Source organism: Mytilus trossulus, chromosome 4 (genome assembly GCF_036588685.1).
Source record: "Mytilus trossulus isolate FHL-02 chromosome 4, PNRI_Mtr1.1.1.hap1, whole genome shotgun sequence".
Lineage (NCBI taxonomy): Eukaryota > Metazoa > Mollusca > Bivalvia > Mytilida > Mytilidae > Mytilus > Mytilus trossulus.
The window spans coordinates 34,303,179-34,317,500 of NC_086376.1; the positions used below are offsets into that span (position 1 = coordinate 34,303,179).

The 14,322-nt window shown below is 30.9% G+C and overlaps 1 protein-coding gene across 2 annotated transcripts in view; it reads left to right on the forward strand.

The window, feature by feature from the left end:
• The first annotated feature begins 1,119 nt into the window (after positions 1-1,119).
• The window catches only part of LOC134715173 (nuclear hormone receptor HR96-like), a 149,108-nt gene continuing 135,905 nt past the window's right edge, over positions 1,120-14,322 (forward strand). The window contains exons 1-2 of one of the 2 annotated variants that reach the window (XM_063577168.1): positions 1,120-1,212; positions 2,419-2,481. In XM_063577168.1, coding sequence (XP_063433238.1) covers positions 2,454-2,481 — 28 coding nt within the window. In that variant the 5' untranslated portion in view covers positions 1,120-1,212; positions 2,419-2,453. Of the gene's footprint in view, positions 1,213-2,418; positions 2,482-9,553; positions 9,856-14,322 lie in introns of those variants that run through there. The other variant, XM_063577167.1, reaches the window with a different exon arrangement.

The following is a 14,322-nucleotide window of genomic DNA, read 5'->3' on the forward strand; positions in this document are numbered from 1 at the left end:
GAGCTTACGTTTTAATTTGCATAAGGACAGTCTATTTGACGATGTGTGTGATAAGGATGATTGCCGTTATAATTATTACTGATTTATAACCACCTTTAAGTGTCATGAAAGGAATTAACAAAAGAATAACTGGACACTTCATTGATGAGTTTATTCTACAACACCTATCTGTGGATGGACTGGTTAAGTATGAGCGATCCGGTTAAACTCCGCCCAGTCTAGTGAAATAAATTGAGTAATAACAGCGTTTCAAGAAAAAAAGATTTTTTTCTTTCTAGTACTTTTTTCATATAAACACTGTTGAAAATTGGACAGAAGGATTATTTATGATCAACTGATTGTATCCAGAGTAAATGTGTCCTTTTTTCTGCTGGTTAGTTGTGTTGTTGTCTCTTTGACACATTCATGTTTTCCATTCTCAATTTTATTAGTTTTATTAGTTTGTTTTGCATTACAGTCTGGGATTACATTTTGTATACATATCTACACCAACTGTGTTTGACCTTCATGAAATGTTTATGAAACTTTGAAAAAGGTGTCTTAAAGATGTATTTACAACTTCATCAGGATTTAAGGGATGATAATATCTCAGGATAATATTGATTTAAATATTGTAATAGTTATAACCACTGGTCTAATGATGAAAACTCTGACATTTTATTGTTGTTTAATTCATTACAAGAAAATTTCTATATAACATAGTTTATTTCACTTTAACCTCATATGTATATGCTACAATAATTAGCACTAAAAACCTTTGTTACATTTTTGTAATTTTAAAAGAAGTATTTAATAAAAAGAGGAGGGCTGAATGCAATTTAAAGTGACATGAAATATCTCACTTTAATTTGAATCTAATTTTACCTCAAACTCTATGAAATTTCAGAATTTAACATAGAGAAGGCAATGTGCCATCAAATAATGGGTTTTCTGCTTCCAAAGAGCAGTAATATAAAACTACATTTAGAGTTATCTCTCTTTGCTTATATATAACACATTGAAATGATATTATTTTAACATATTTCTTTTACAAATGATAAAAAAATTAATGTATCTGAGGGAAAGGTATGATTGATGATGTTGTTTACATTCATTGAGAAATTGATTTTTTTTTTACAGTTCTATGGAAAAAGGAATGGTTTGTGATTGTATACCGGCTTTTGAAGAGAAAAGAAGAGTGTTTTATGTAAAGAGATGAGTCTGTCTGGCAAAGTATTGAATATAATGTATTAAGAACTATTGTACATGTACCTATTAGTTCTAGATAACTCTTGTATGTGTACCTAGAAGTTCTAGATAGTGTCAATCTCACCATTAACACTAGTTGTAATCTGTTGTCAGTGTTATACATGTTTACATTCATATACATATGATTGATGCTGTAGATCATTAAAAAAAAGTTAGATTTTTTGATTTCGATCTTTATATAGTGATAGGATAGGTTTCACAATAATTAAAATTTTATTATATATTTTAGCATTATTTCGATGCAGCATTATCTCAAATGGAAATAATTACTGTAGCATTACGTGTGACTTTTATTCATCAATCACCATTATAAATGTTTCGGAAAATTACTGAATTTACAGTAGTTGGTTGCTTACATTTTAAGTTTCAAACAAGTGCTTAGAATAGTCATTTTGGTCACATTTGGTGTTAAGAAATCTATAGAAATCAATAGTTCAGTGGAAAGTATTTCATACACATTCAGGACTTGATAGTTATCGTTTATAATTTAAATAAATGAGAAATGTTAGTTTGTGTTAATATTATAACAAATAATAAAATTTGATACAGAAAAATTTGAATGAAAAAAAGAATTCCCAATAATTTTTTGAACATTATACACCTAATAGTGACCACACTGAATGCTCAATCGAGTAATATTTAATTGTTTTTCTCCCTTTTTGATTATAGACCATTTCTAATTAGATTCATTAACCAAAACTGATTGCCTTTCTACGAAGATTTATCAATTGTATACCAGAATGTCAATAACAGTAAAGTACATTTTTATTGTCTGAATATTATTTGAAAATGTTTGTGAGCTTTGGTGTATTTTATGATTTTATGATTTTTTTGAGAATTAGTGTCTTGTAAGTTTTGCTATTTTTAACTTTAATGTGTAAACAACATCTCAAAACAGGATACCTAACTTTTCTCAGACTTAAAAACTAACTAACCAAGGCTGTAGCAAAAAATGTCTGAGCAGTTTTAGGCAAACCAAGTTTTAACCATTTCCTTTACTTGTTCAGTACGTAAGGCTGGTTTCAAAAAGACAAATTTCAAGACACTTTCCAAGAGATTGTTAATATTTAAATACCGAAGCACAAAACTAAATGAATTATTTAAATGACCTTTGTCTGCAATATTTTGTCATCTTTGAATGGATATAAATTATTCAGTTGTTTATTTCAGGTAGAGGGGAAATATATTTTAGGTAGAGAAGAAAGATGAAAGTTCAGTCTTCAAGAGGATCAGGTAGGATTTTTACTTTTGTTATAATTATCAATTATATAAATATTTTAGTTAATCTGGCCAAAGGCTAGTTTAAACTTTTGCTATCACTTACATTCATTGTCTGGCCTCGATAAACTTTTCAAAGATCTTTTTTATAACAAATTGAAGAAAACATTGATAAGATTGATCTCTAGGGTGTGTTGAATTGTTGATTTTATTTCAATTCAGCAACAAACATGGCCACCATTGCTGAAAATATCACAAAATCGTATATGCAAGTAATTGTCTGATATATTGAAATTTTTTTTTTTTTAGTTTGCATGAAATTGATGTTTGTATATGCAGAAAATAATAGAAAACTTTCGAGTTCGATGCATTTCCGTCAAAAACTGGTTTGAGTGAACTTCATTCGTGCTTTTAAAGGCATCATCACTTACATTCAAAGTTGAGCAAATGGTTGGAAACTATAGTGCTATATTGCACGAATTATTCAGCAAATTGAATTCTCATAATTGACAATCAGCATTGCTGTCATTAGAGAATTGTGATTAAGGAACTACTAAACAAACAATATTTATGGTTCATCCTGCACAATGAAGATCACTCAGACACTCGATGAACGTTAATAGTGCAGGGCAGGGATACAGGCCATCCCCTCTATTTGGTAATTGACATCATAAAGGCCACATAATTGACGATTTTTTTCCAGTGACTGACAAACTGGAAAGTGGTCTAGTGGATGCAGTGTTTTATGTTGCATTTTTTTTAAATGCTTAAACTGTTGATCTTCTACATTAAGATTAAATGTGTGGAGACACGTTAACAACTTATGTATTTCTTATTAGATCTAAAATATAGCTTAGAGATATGTTATTTGACATGTTACCATTGTCACAATATTTTTTGTAAGAACAGTTATTTCAGACCAAAAATGGTTTTAAAATGGTAGTTATTAGTTCTCCAAAAGTGTTTGATTGTATTCAAAATTTGTTTGATATAAGATGTAAGGGAGATAACTCTAGTCTCTTTTTTGACATTTATTCTGAAGTAGATAACATCTTGTTAAGTACTGTCAAACATATTACATCACACATCAGGATTACTATAGCTATGATTCATCTGGTTAATTTGACAAGTTGCATATATATATTATTGAAAGAAAAGGCAGTAAAAATGTATATTAGTCTGGAGTACTATATGTACTAGTTGTAGGATTCTCATACTTGAGGGGCGTTTTCCCTAAAGATATGAGACGACTACATCTGATTTACATAGAAGATATTAATAGATGTTTTATTTTTTTCTGTTAAAAGATCAATTAGTTTTGATAAAACAGGAATAGTGTCATATTATGTTCACAAATACTTGTTAAGAACATTAATTTAGGGGCCAGCTGAAGGATGCCTGCGGGTGCGGGAATTTTTGCTACAATGAAGACCTTCTGCTGTTGTTTTTTCTATAGTCGGGTTGTTGTCTCTTTGACACATTCCCCATTTGCATTCTCAATTTTATAATGTATTAAAGTTTCTTATGGTATTTGCCTAAAGAAAGAAACGTCCATATATACTTCAGATAAAAAAATTTGCTTTCATATTTTACTATTCATTATTGAATGGAAAAATGAAAATGCCTTACTTGCAAAATGTTTGCAATACAGAATTTTTTGTATCTCAACCCATAGAGTGGATGGTCTGCTACAATGTTATTGTTTCTTTATCTTTCTATCCACAACTCATTTCTTCTCTGAGTGTCTGTTTAAAGGAATGATTTATACTAGGTCAGGAACAAAGTTTAAAGGAATAATTTATACTATGTCAGGAACAAAGTTTAAAGGAATGATTTATACTAGGTCAGGAACAAAGTTTAAAGAGATGATTTATACCAGGTCAGGAACAAAGTTTAAAGGAATGATTTATACTAGGTCAGGAACAAAGTTTAAAGGAATGATTTATACTAGGTCAGGAACAAAGTAAAGTCAAAAGGAATGATTTATACTAGGTCAGGAACAAAGTTTAAAGGAATGATTTATACTAGGTCAGGAACAAAGTTTAAAGGAATGATTTATACTAGGTCAGGAACAAAGTTTAAAGGAATGATTTATACTAGGTCAGGAACAAAGTTTAAAGGAATGATTTATACTAGGTCAGGAACAAAGTTTAAAGGAATGATTTATACTAGGTCAGGAACAAAGTTTAAAGGAATGATTTATACTAGGTCAGGAACAAAGTTTAAAGGAATGATTTATACTAGGTCAGGAACGAAGTTTAAAGGAATGATTTATACTAGGTCAGGAACAAAGTTTAAAGGAATGATTTATACTAGGTCAGGAACAAAGTTAAAAGGAATGATTTATACTAGGTCAGGAACAAAGTTTAAAGGAATGATTTATACTAGGTCAGGAACAAAGTTAAAAGGAATGATTTACACTAGGTCAGGAAAGAAATAATATTGAGTTGCACTTAAGGAATTTCAACATTTTTTTTGTTGCTCCCTCAAGTACCTTATATCATAGACTAAAGATCATTAAAATGGCACTTATTTCTGTTTTCTCTCAATAAGTATACAGTAAAGGTAGCATCAATGATAGTTTCTCTAAATATTTCTGTGCAAATTTTTGGGGATTCAGGAAAACTTGCATTTTCAGGGTTTTATTAAAGTTTACATACATTCCTGAAGAAAACTGTAATTTTTTGAATATTTAGGTTTGTGGTTCACCTGAACCTACGGAATTCACAAACATTTATTATACCATAATACTAATTATAAAGAATACAGTTCCAAGATATTCCCAGTGATTCATAGTGAAGACTGTAATTGCTATAATTGAAGATTGTTGCTCCACAAACTACAAATATTATAGTGTGTTGACTGCACATGTGAATATAACACAGTCAGCTCCATTGACAGAACAGTTGATAAAACAACTGATTATTTTTTAAGGATGTTTAGTTATTTCTGATTTTTGTTAACCTTTTTTATATTGTTTATCCTATCCTGTATGGCTTTTTAATAAGTTTTGCTTTAAAAATATCTATACTTAAAAAAAAACCAATTAATTCATTTTCATTTTTCAGCACCCAAATGTCAAATTATTCAATTATATCTTATTAGGTGTTTGACATGGTTATAGGTGTGTTATGTATTTCATATACACCAAAGGTTCATTATAAAAGCTGATTAGACAAGCTTTTTCTTAAAGCTTATACTTCTAACAGTCAATAATTCATGATAAATATGAGCTATCATACTATTATCATTTGTAGATTTGGATTATTACAAATCATTGAGTATTTTTGATGACAAATGAACTTGGTCAATTAACTTGCGGAAAACGTAGTTCATGTTATAAGTGAAAACTCAAAATCTGTATTCTTTAAAAATAAACTCTATTGAGCATATACGAACAAAATTTCATAAATCTTAGTAAATTTTAAAGTGATTTGATATGAATGATGAATTTTTCTCTCCATTTCAGTTTACACCATAAATTCTTTATATAATTAAATTATCATAAATTTTACATAACAGGGTTTTTAAATCATTTTATTTTCTTATTACGGAGAATAACTTCTCATGCAGAACCTTATATGCAAAAATAAATTTAGAATGATAAAACACTAAAAATAACAATTGAGACATAAAATATTCTCTAGGAGGAAAAAACAAACTTGGGCAACTATAGTTTCAGTAAAACTAGATATCATTGTAACAAATCATAAGGAATTCTGGTCAATGTGAAAAGTAAACTCTTATTTTTTTTGAATTATACATTAACTTTAGGAAGAATAATACAGGGTATAGAGTGGGGTGCTCATTTTTGCCATATCTTTCCATGTTTTCTTCAGTTTATGTTCAGGTCTTTATGTTTTTGAAGTATACTGATATTTCTATATGAAAATAACTTCAAATGCAAAATATTATTAGCTTGAAAACATGTTTGTTTTGAGTAAAGTCATCTGAAAAGTTGGATGAAAGGGTGTTTGAAATATCCTTATTTTTTGTCAATGGGAGACACATATTCGCCGTTTTTTCATATCTATTTAAAACCAAATAACTGCAACTTTAAAAACAATATTTATCAAATAAATTTCATTACAGATGAATAGCAGACATTTGAAAGGTGTAAAAAACTGAAATTTAGGGCAATCATTCAAAGAATTACTAAGGATGCTTCTTTGAAATTGTTTTAGTCATTCAGGAAATTGGCTGAAAATCGTTGTCCATTTCTTGGTCCTTTGCAATAAGTGCCAAAATTTAGTCTCATTTTCAAAAATAATCATATTTGTTATAAAAATATAATTTAACGGCATATTTCTTCCATTTCAACCATCCTTTGAAGTATTTACACCTCAAAATCATAAAATGGCGAAATTGTGTCCACGGCAAATATGAGCGCCCCACTCTATATGTTAATAAGGTCATATCTTGATGGTGTCTTGCCATGGCTTTGTTTGGACTTGTTTGTGTAATTTTTGGCCTTGAATGTGTGTCCCTAATATATATATATTTTATTAACTGTGCATTTGCATTCAGGTATCGCAGATCAAATTTATTCGTTTTTAGTGTGTTAATTTACTTTTTTGATTGAGTCAAGTCTTCCGATTGATATTTTATTGTGTCGTTTTCTATGTTGTGAAGTTATGCTATTATTTTAGAAAAAGGGAGAAGGTTTGGTACTATTTAAACGTTTAATCCTGCTGCAAATGTTTGCACCTGTCCTAAGTCAGGAATCTGATGTACAGTAGTTGTTGTTTGTTTATGTAGTTTATAAGTGTTTTTTGTTTCTCGTTTTTATATGGATTAGACTGTTGGTTTTCCGGTTTGAATGGTTTTAACTAGTAATTTTGGAGCGATGTGAGCCAATGCTCCGTGTTGAAGACCGTACATTGACCTATAATGGTGTATTTTTATAAATTGTTATTTGGATGGAGAGTTGTATCATTGACACTCATACCACATCTTCCTATATCTATATAACAAATTTGGAAATTTCTATAAAATCTAACTGCAAAAGGACTTTGACCATTTAATATTTTATCTAGTCTAGAATTGTAACCAAATAATTTTCTGTTTTGCTATAAATTATGAATAAGATTGCCAAGTAAATAAATGATCAATTGATTTTAAAAATTAGTCTGATATTATTCAATGAAATGCAGAAGGTTTTTGCATATATGTAGAAAGATTAATTTTCTTGGGGTTAAAAATTTCATGGTTTTGTCTCTTTATAAAATTTCATAGAGATTTAATTTCGTGGTTTTCATAAAATGGAAGTGATATAATATGAAGGTTAAATTTTCATGTTTTTTTTAAAATTACGTGGATATGTTCTTACCACAAAATAAAAGAAATTCAATCCTCCCAGAAAATTTCTGCTTCTACAGATCTAATTTGTGATTAACAAAAGACTTTTTTCAAAGAAAAAATTCTAGAATTTTAATATCTTTGAAATGCTTCTAAATGGAATAGTTGAAATATATAGTCCCTACATTGTTTATCCAATATAACATATGACCAAAACAAATGGTTTCTAAATATCATCTCAAGATTATTTTGATCTATATGACCTTTTTAAGAAGTATCACCATAAAATAACAGATGTTTTATTTTGACTGGGTTGGTTGCTGCCAATAAAAATAAAAAAAATAAATTTGGATATCTATAAAGTAAATGGTTTCCATAATTTTTAAATGGAGTTTCCTATGAATAAAAACCTTCATGTTTAATGAAATATTAATAATAGGCATGTAAATCAATTCCAAGTTTTCATTTTCAGCATTCAGTTTGGAATTGAAGCTTCTATGGTCAGGAGTTACAGTTCTAAAAAAGATTCAATGTAAATTCACTGCATTCTTTATACCCTTTCTTAGCCCTTAGTTGGGGCCTCAGTGGCTAAGTGGTCTAAGTAAACCAACTAGACCAGCTGCTTTGTCACTAGCCAGTCAATACTAAGGTTGGGAGTTCAAATCCCCAACTAAACAGGTAGACTCCAATCTTATTGGACTAGAGTTTTGAGTTATCTTACAGAAGGTTGTGGTCCTCTCCAGGCACTCTGGTTTCCTCCACCAATAAAGTCTGACCCCGACACTGTTTGTCAGTAACAATCCAGTGTTGCATAAAGCTCAGGCCTTGAAGGCATAAAACTTTGCTCAGTACTCAGAGCACAAAAATCATGCTCAAAACATGAAATCTAGCATTTTGATTGGTTGATTCTTGAGTCTGAGTACAAAAACGTGCTTGAAAGATTTATGACCGTGATGTTACCAAGGAAATTACTATCTTGGAAATGTATGTCATTTTGATGCTAAAAAAGAATTGTGACGTCTGCTGGAGAAAAAAAAATGCTTAATCAGTAAATGACAATTGTATAAGTGAAAAATGCTGTTGAAAAAAATTGATTAAGTTTTAGACCTAATCAACATTAAAAAAAACCCAGAAATTCATTTGACGTATTGAGAAATATTATTCTACAAATGTCACATTTTAATTTTTTTTTATCTAAATTGAAGAAATGCTTTGGAAAAGTTATATGATTGTTGAAAACCATTTTTTAATTAAAAAACAGATAAAACCTTGGAAAGTAGAAAAATGCAAATAGATACTTAATTTTGATTTGAATTTGTCTGGTGAATGTTGCTAAATAATAAATACCTTTTAAATATTTGATAATTTCTTAGACATTTCATGCCTCTTTAAATATTTGATAATTTCTTAGACATTTCATGCCTCTTTAAATATTTGATAATTTCTTAGACATACCATGCCTCTTATCAAAATGTATGGGCATTCAATAAATTAAATAGTTCTGCCAATAAAAACCATAATTGGAAAGTTTATGGATGACAAATGGCATTTAGACTTTATAAAAGTTTGTATTAAATTGATATTATCTTCATCATTGGAAATAAAAGTATGTTAATACACCTACCAGTTTTTTTGTTGTAAATTTATACTTAGTTTTAATAGTTTTGTTGGCAACACATAGGGGTTATACTCATTTACTTTTGAAAAGAAATGTATTTAACCCATCCCTATACAAAAAGGTAATCTGTATCATTGCTATACAGTAACACAGTACAAAATGACATTGATGGTCTCAACGTTTTATCAATTTATCACAAAAATGTAGACTGGGGAATTTTGTTTTTTTTCTTTCTCTCTCTTCAAAATTCTTACCTTGAAATTGCAAGGAAAAAAACAGAGTGAGAGAAAAGTTGTTTATTTGTGGGAATTTTGTGTGCGGCGTTTTTGACAGTGTTTTCTCAGGCTGGGACAAGGATATATTTAACTGTTTGGCACTATTATCTTTGATGTGAATCGTGCCAGCTGATATTGTTCATTTCATTGTTTGGGTATAAATGTGTTGTGTATCTGAGATGGAGTGTGCACTTTCAGGTAAGGGAGCAGTAGGGAACGCACATTGTGATTCTAATCAACATCTTAATTTATCTATCGTAAATTATTTGTAAACACTTTTTATACTTCTGTTATTTATTTATATACTATAATAAACACCTGATAGTGTATAAGTGATTAATCTATTGTTGTAGTGATAATAGTAATGCTTGGACTATATTTGTAACTTAAGGATTTAGATAATCAGTTTTACATTAGAAAAAGTGGGGGGTATTTTTGCATAAGAAAGGCAAATATTAATTCAATTCGACAAAGTTGAAAGAAATTGAATTGTATAAAGGTTACATATTTCCCCCCTTTTTTGACACACATTTAATTGCATAAATTCCATTTACTCTACCAAAGCTCGAGATAATATATCAAGACATTTGTTATAGATTTGAAAGTATGTGCCAAATAAAAGAATGTTTTACTTATGATAAATGTTCCTACTTAATTATATGTGAGAGTTTGTTGTGCTTTGCTTTATAAATAAGTGAAGTTTACGACTGCATGTTGTATATCCTTAGGTCTACATGGAAATATTGCTTTGATTATAAAACAAGGAAATATGCATGTTGATAAATAGTGGAAGATGCTTTTATTTATTTAAGGAGGGCACTTAAAGGGTGGTGGAAAAATATTGATTAAGGAAATCATTAGGGTTGGGGTAGGGGGTATATGTAGTATTTTTGTGGAGCAAGGGAATGCTACCAAATTCCCATGAATTTATTTAAAGGAAATTCTTGATAGAGATACTTTCTGTGTTACGTGTATATCCTATAAGATTTTTTCTGTTGTCCTTAATGTTTTTTAATTTAAACAGTCATATGTCTGGCCTTGGGGAAGAGAATCCAGGGTGTCATGGCATCCCCAAGTTTGCAGCTGTTAATGAAAACAGCATGTTACATTCCCACATTAGCATGGAAAGAATCATGTTAGAAAAACATATTATTACATTTATATTGCTTTATTAACATTTTATAATGGTATTTTTTTCCTTTCAACTTCATTAATTACCGGTATTTTGATATTTACCCAATAATAGTTCTATAAATAAGAAAACAGATTTCAAAATTAATAAAAGTTCATTATCACATACCTTCCAACTGTCACTATTTGCTGGGGTTTTCCCCCATGGAGGCTCCCAAATTGAAATTTTAAAAGAGCAATTTTGTCCACAATTTTAAACAAAACAATTAATTTCACAGTGACATTTGTATGAAGTATGAACCACTAAAGGGGGCATTCTGGCTCCCTTAATCCTGAGCCTTAACCAATAAAAAGTGACTACTAGAATATGACTAATAGTGGTGAAAGTGGTGTTAAATACCAATAATCAATCAATCAGTTTAGTTTTTACATGGGAGGCCTCTGTGACTGAGTGGTCTGCTGTATCACTGTAACCATGGTAACCAATGAGTTTGTGAGTTCCAACCCTTCATGTAGCAGGTGCTTTTGACTCCAATCCTTATTTAATAGGATTATCAGTTTTCCTATTGAAGGTGAATTATCCCCTGGCATTCTGGATTCCTTAACCAATAAAAAGTGACCACTTACTAAGGTTTAGTGCTGAAAGTGGTATTAAACAGCAACAACGAATCAATATATCATAACAAAACAACAGACAAGCATATAAATATAAGTTATTGTTCATAAGCAGTTCAGTCCTGCAATTAAATGTATTTGTACATGAATTTAAACAATCTTTAAAATTTTCAGAGCTTAGTCTACACAAAAATGGACACCTATTCAAAATTTTTTATGGGTTAATAACTTGCCTCCTTAATAATATTTTACATTCACATTGTAATAAAAAATGGAAGTCATCTTGAATTGCAAGCAGCTTAGAAGCCTAAAGAGAACATTTTCTATCTGACCGACCAATTTACTGTAAAACAATGTTCCTACTTTTACAAATAATTAACATGACAACAATCTAAGAACAGTTGGAGTGAACTCATAAATGTACATGTTATGTTCAATAATTCTTGACTTGAATTACATGCAATTTTAATTAACATGGCAGCAATCTAAGAACAGTTGGAGTGAACTCATAAATGTACATGTTATGTTCAATAATTCTTGACTTGAATTACATGCAATTTTTGTTACCCTCTGTAGAGACTAGAGCTTGGTTCTCTGTGTTAAACGCTTTGTCTAAAGCTTTAGATGTTTGTTCTCTGTGTAGACGTCATATTAACCTTCATCTAGAGATTAGTGCTGTTTTTAAGCTTGGTTCTATGTGTAGATGTCATTACCTTTATCTAGAGATTAGAGCAGTTTTAAAGCTTGGTTCTCTCTGTGTAGACGTCATTACCTTTATCTAAAGATTAGAGCGGTTTAAAGCTTGGTTCTCTGTGTAGACGTCATTACCTTTATCTAAAGATTAGAGCGGTTTAAAGCTTGGTTCTCTCTGTGTAGACGTCATTACCTTTATCTAGAGATTAGAGCAGTTTTAAAGCTTGGTTCTCTCTGTGTAGACGTCATTACCTTTATCTAAAGATTAGAGCGGTTTAAAGCTTGGTTCTCTGTGTAGACGTCATTACCTTTATCTAAAGATTAGAGCGGTTTAAAGCTTGGTTCTCTCTGTGTAGACGTCATTACCTTTATCTAGAGATTAGAGCGGTTTTAAAGCTTGGTTCTCTCTGTGTAGACGTCATTACCTTTATCTAGAGATTAGAGTGGTTTTAAAGCTTGGTTCTCTCTGTGTAGACGTCATTACCTTTATCTAGAGATTAGAGTGGTTTTAAAGCTTGGTTCTCTGTGTAGACGTCATTACCTTTATCTAGAGATTAGAGCGGTTTTAAAGCTTGGTTCTATGTGTAGATGTCATTACCTTTATCTAGAGATTAGAGCGGTTTAAAGCTTGGTTCTCTCTGTGTAGACGTCATTACCTTTATCTAGAGATTAGAGCGGTTTTAAAGCTTGGTTCTCTCTGTGTAGACGTCATTACCTTTATCTAGAGATTAGAGTGGTTTTAAAGCTTGGTTCTCTCTGTGTAGACGTCATTACCTTTATCTAGAGATTAGAGTGGTTTTAAAGCTTGGTTCTCTGTGTAGACGTCATTACCTTTATCTAGAGATTAGAGCGGTTTTAAAGCTTGGTTCTCTCTGTGTAGACGTCATTACCTTTATCTAGAGATTAGAGCAGTTATAAAGCTTGGTTCTCTGTGTAGACGTCATAACCTTCATCTAAAGATTAGAGCGGTTTAAAGCTTGGTTCTCTGTGTAGACGTCATTACCTTTATCTAGAGATTAGAGCGGTTTAAAGCTTGGTTCTCTCTGTGTAGACGTCATTACCTTTATCTAGAGATTAGAGCGGTTTTAAAGCTTGGTTCTCTCTGTGTAGACGTCATTACCTTTATCTAGAGATTAGAGCGGTTTTAAAGCTTGGTTCTATGTGTAGACGTCATTACCTTTATCTAGAGATTAGAGCAGTTTTAAAGCTTGGTTCTATGTGTAGATGTCATTACCTTTATCTAGAGATTAGAGCAGTTTTAAAGCTTGGTTCTCTGTGTAGACGTCATAACCTTCATCTAAAGATTAGAGCGGTTTAAAGCTTGGTTCTCTGTGTAGACGTCATTACCTTTATCTAGAGATTAGAGCAGTTTTAAAGCTTGGTTCTATGTGTAGATGTCATTACCTTTATCTAAAGATTAGAGCGGTTTAAAGCTTGGTTCTCTGTGTAGATGTCATTACCTTTATCTAGAGATTAGAGCAGTTTTAAAGCTTGGTTCTCTGTGTAGACGTCATAACCTTCATCTAAAGATTAGAGCGGTTTAAAGCTTGGTTCTCTGTGTAGACGTCATTACCTTTATCTAGAGATTAGAGCAGTTTTAAAGCTTGGTTCTATGTGTAGATGTCATTACCTTTATCTAAAGATTAGAGCGGTTTAAAGCTTGGTTCTCTGTGTAGACGTCATTACCTTTATCTAGAGATTAGAGCGGTTTTAAAGCTTGGTTCCCTGTGTAGATGTCATTACCTTTATCTAGAGATTAGAGCGGTTTTAAAGCTTGGTTCTCTGTGTTAATCCCTTTGTCTAAAGCTTTAGATGTTTGTTCTCTGTGTAGACGACATTACCTTCATCTAGAGATTAGAGCAGTTTTAAAGCTTGGTTCTCTGTGTTAATCCCTTTGTCTAAAGCTTTAGATGTTTGTTCTCTGTGTAGACGACATTACCTTCATCTAGAGATTAGAGCGGTTTTAAAGCTTGGTTCTCTGTGTTAAACCCTTTGTCTAAAACTTTAGATGTTTGTTCTCTGTGTAGACAACAATACCTTCATCTAGAGATTAGAGCGGTTTTAAAGCTTGGTTCTCTCTGTGTAGACTTCATTACCTTCATCTAGAGATTAGAGCGGTTTTAAAGCTTGGTTCTCTCTGTGTAGACGTCATTAACCTCTGTCCAGAACTGCCAACTGTATTTGCAGTCCCCTTTAAGAAATATGTTTAATTATCCTAACTAACAG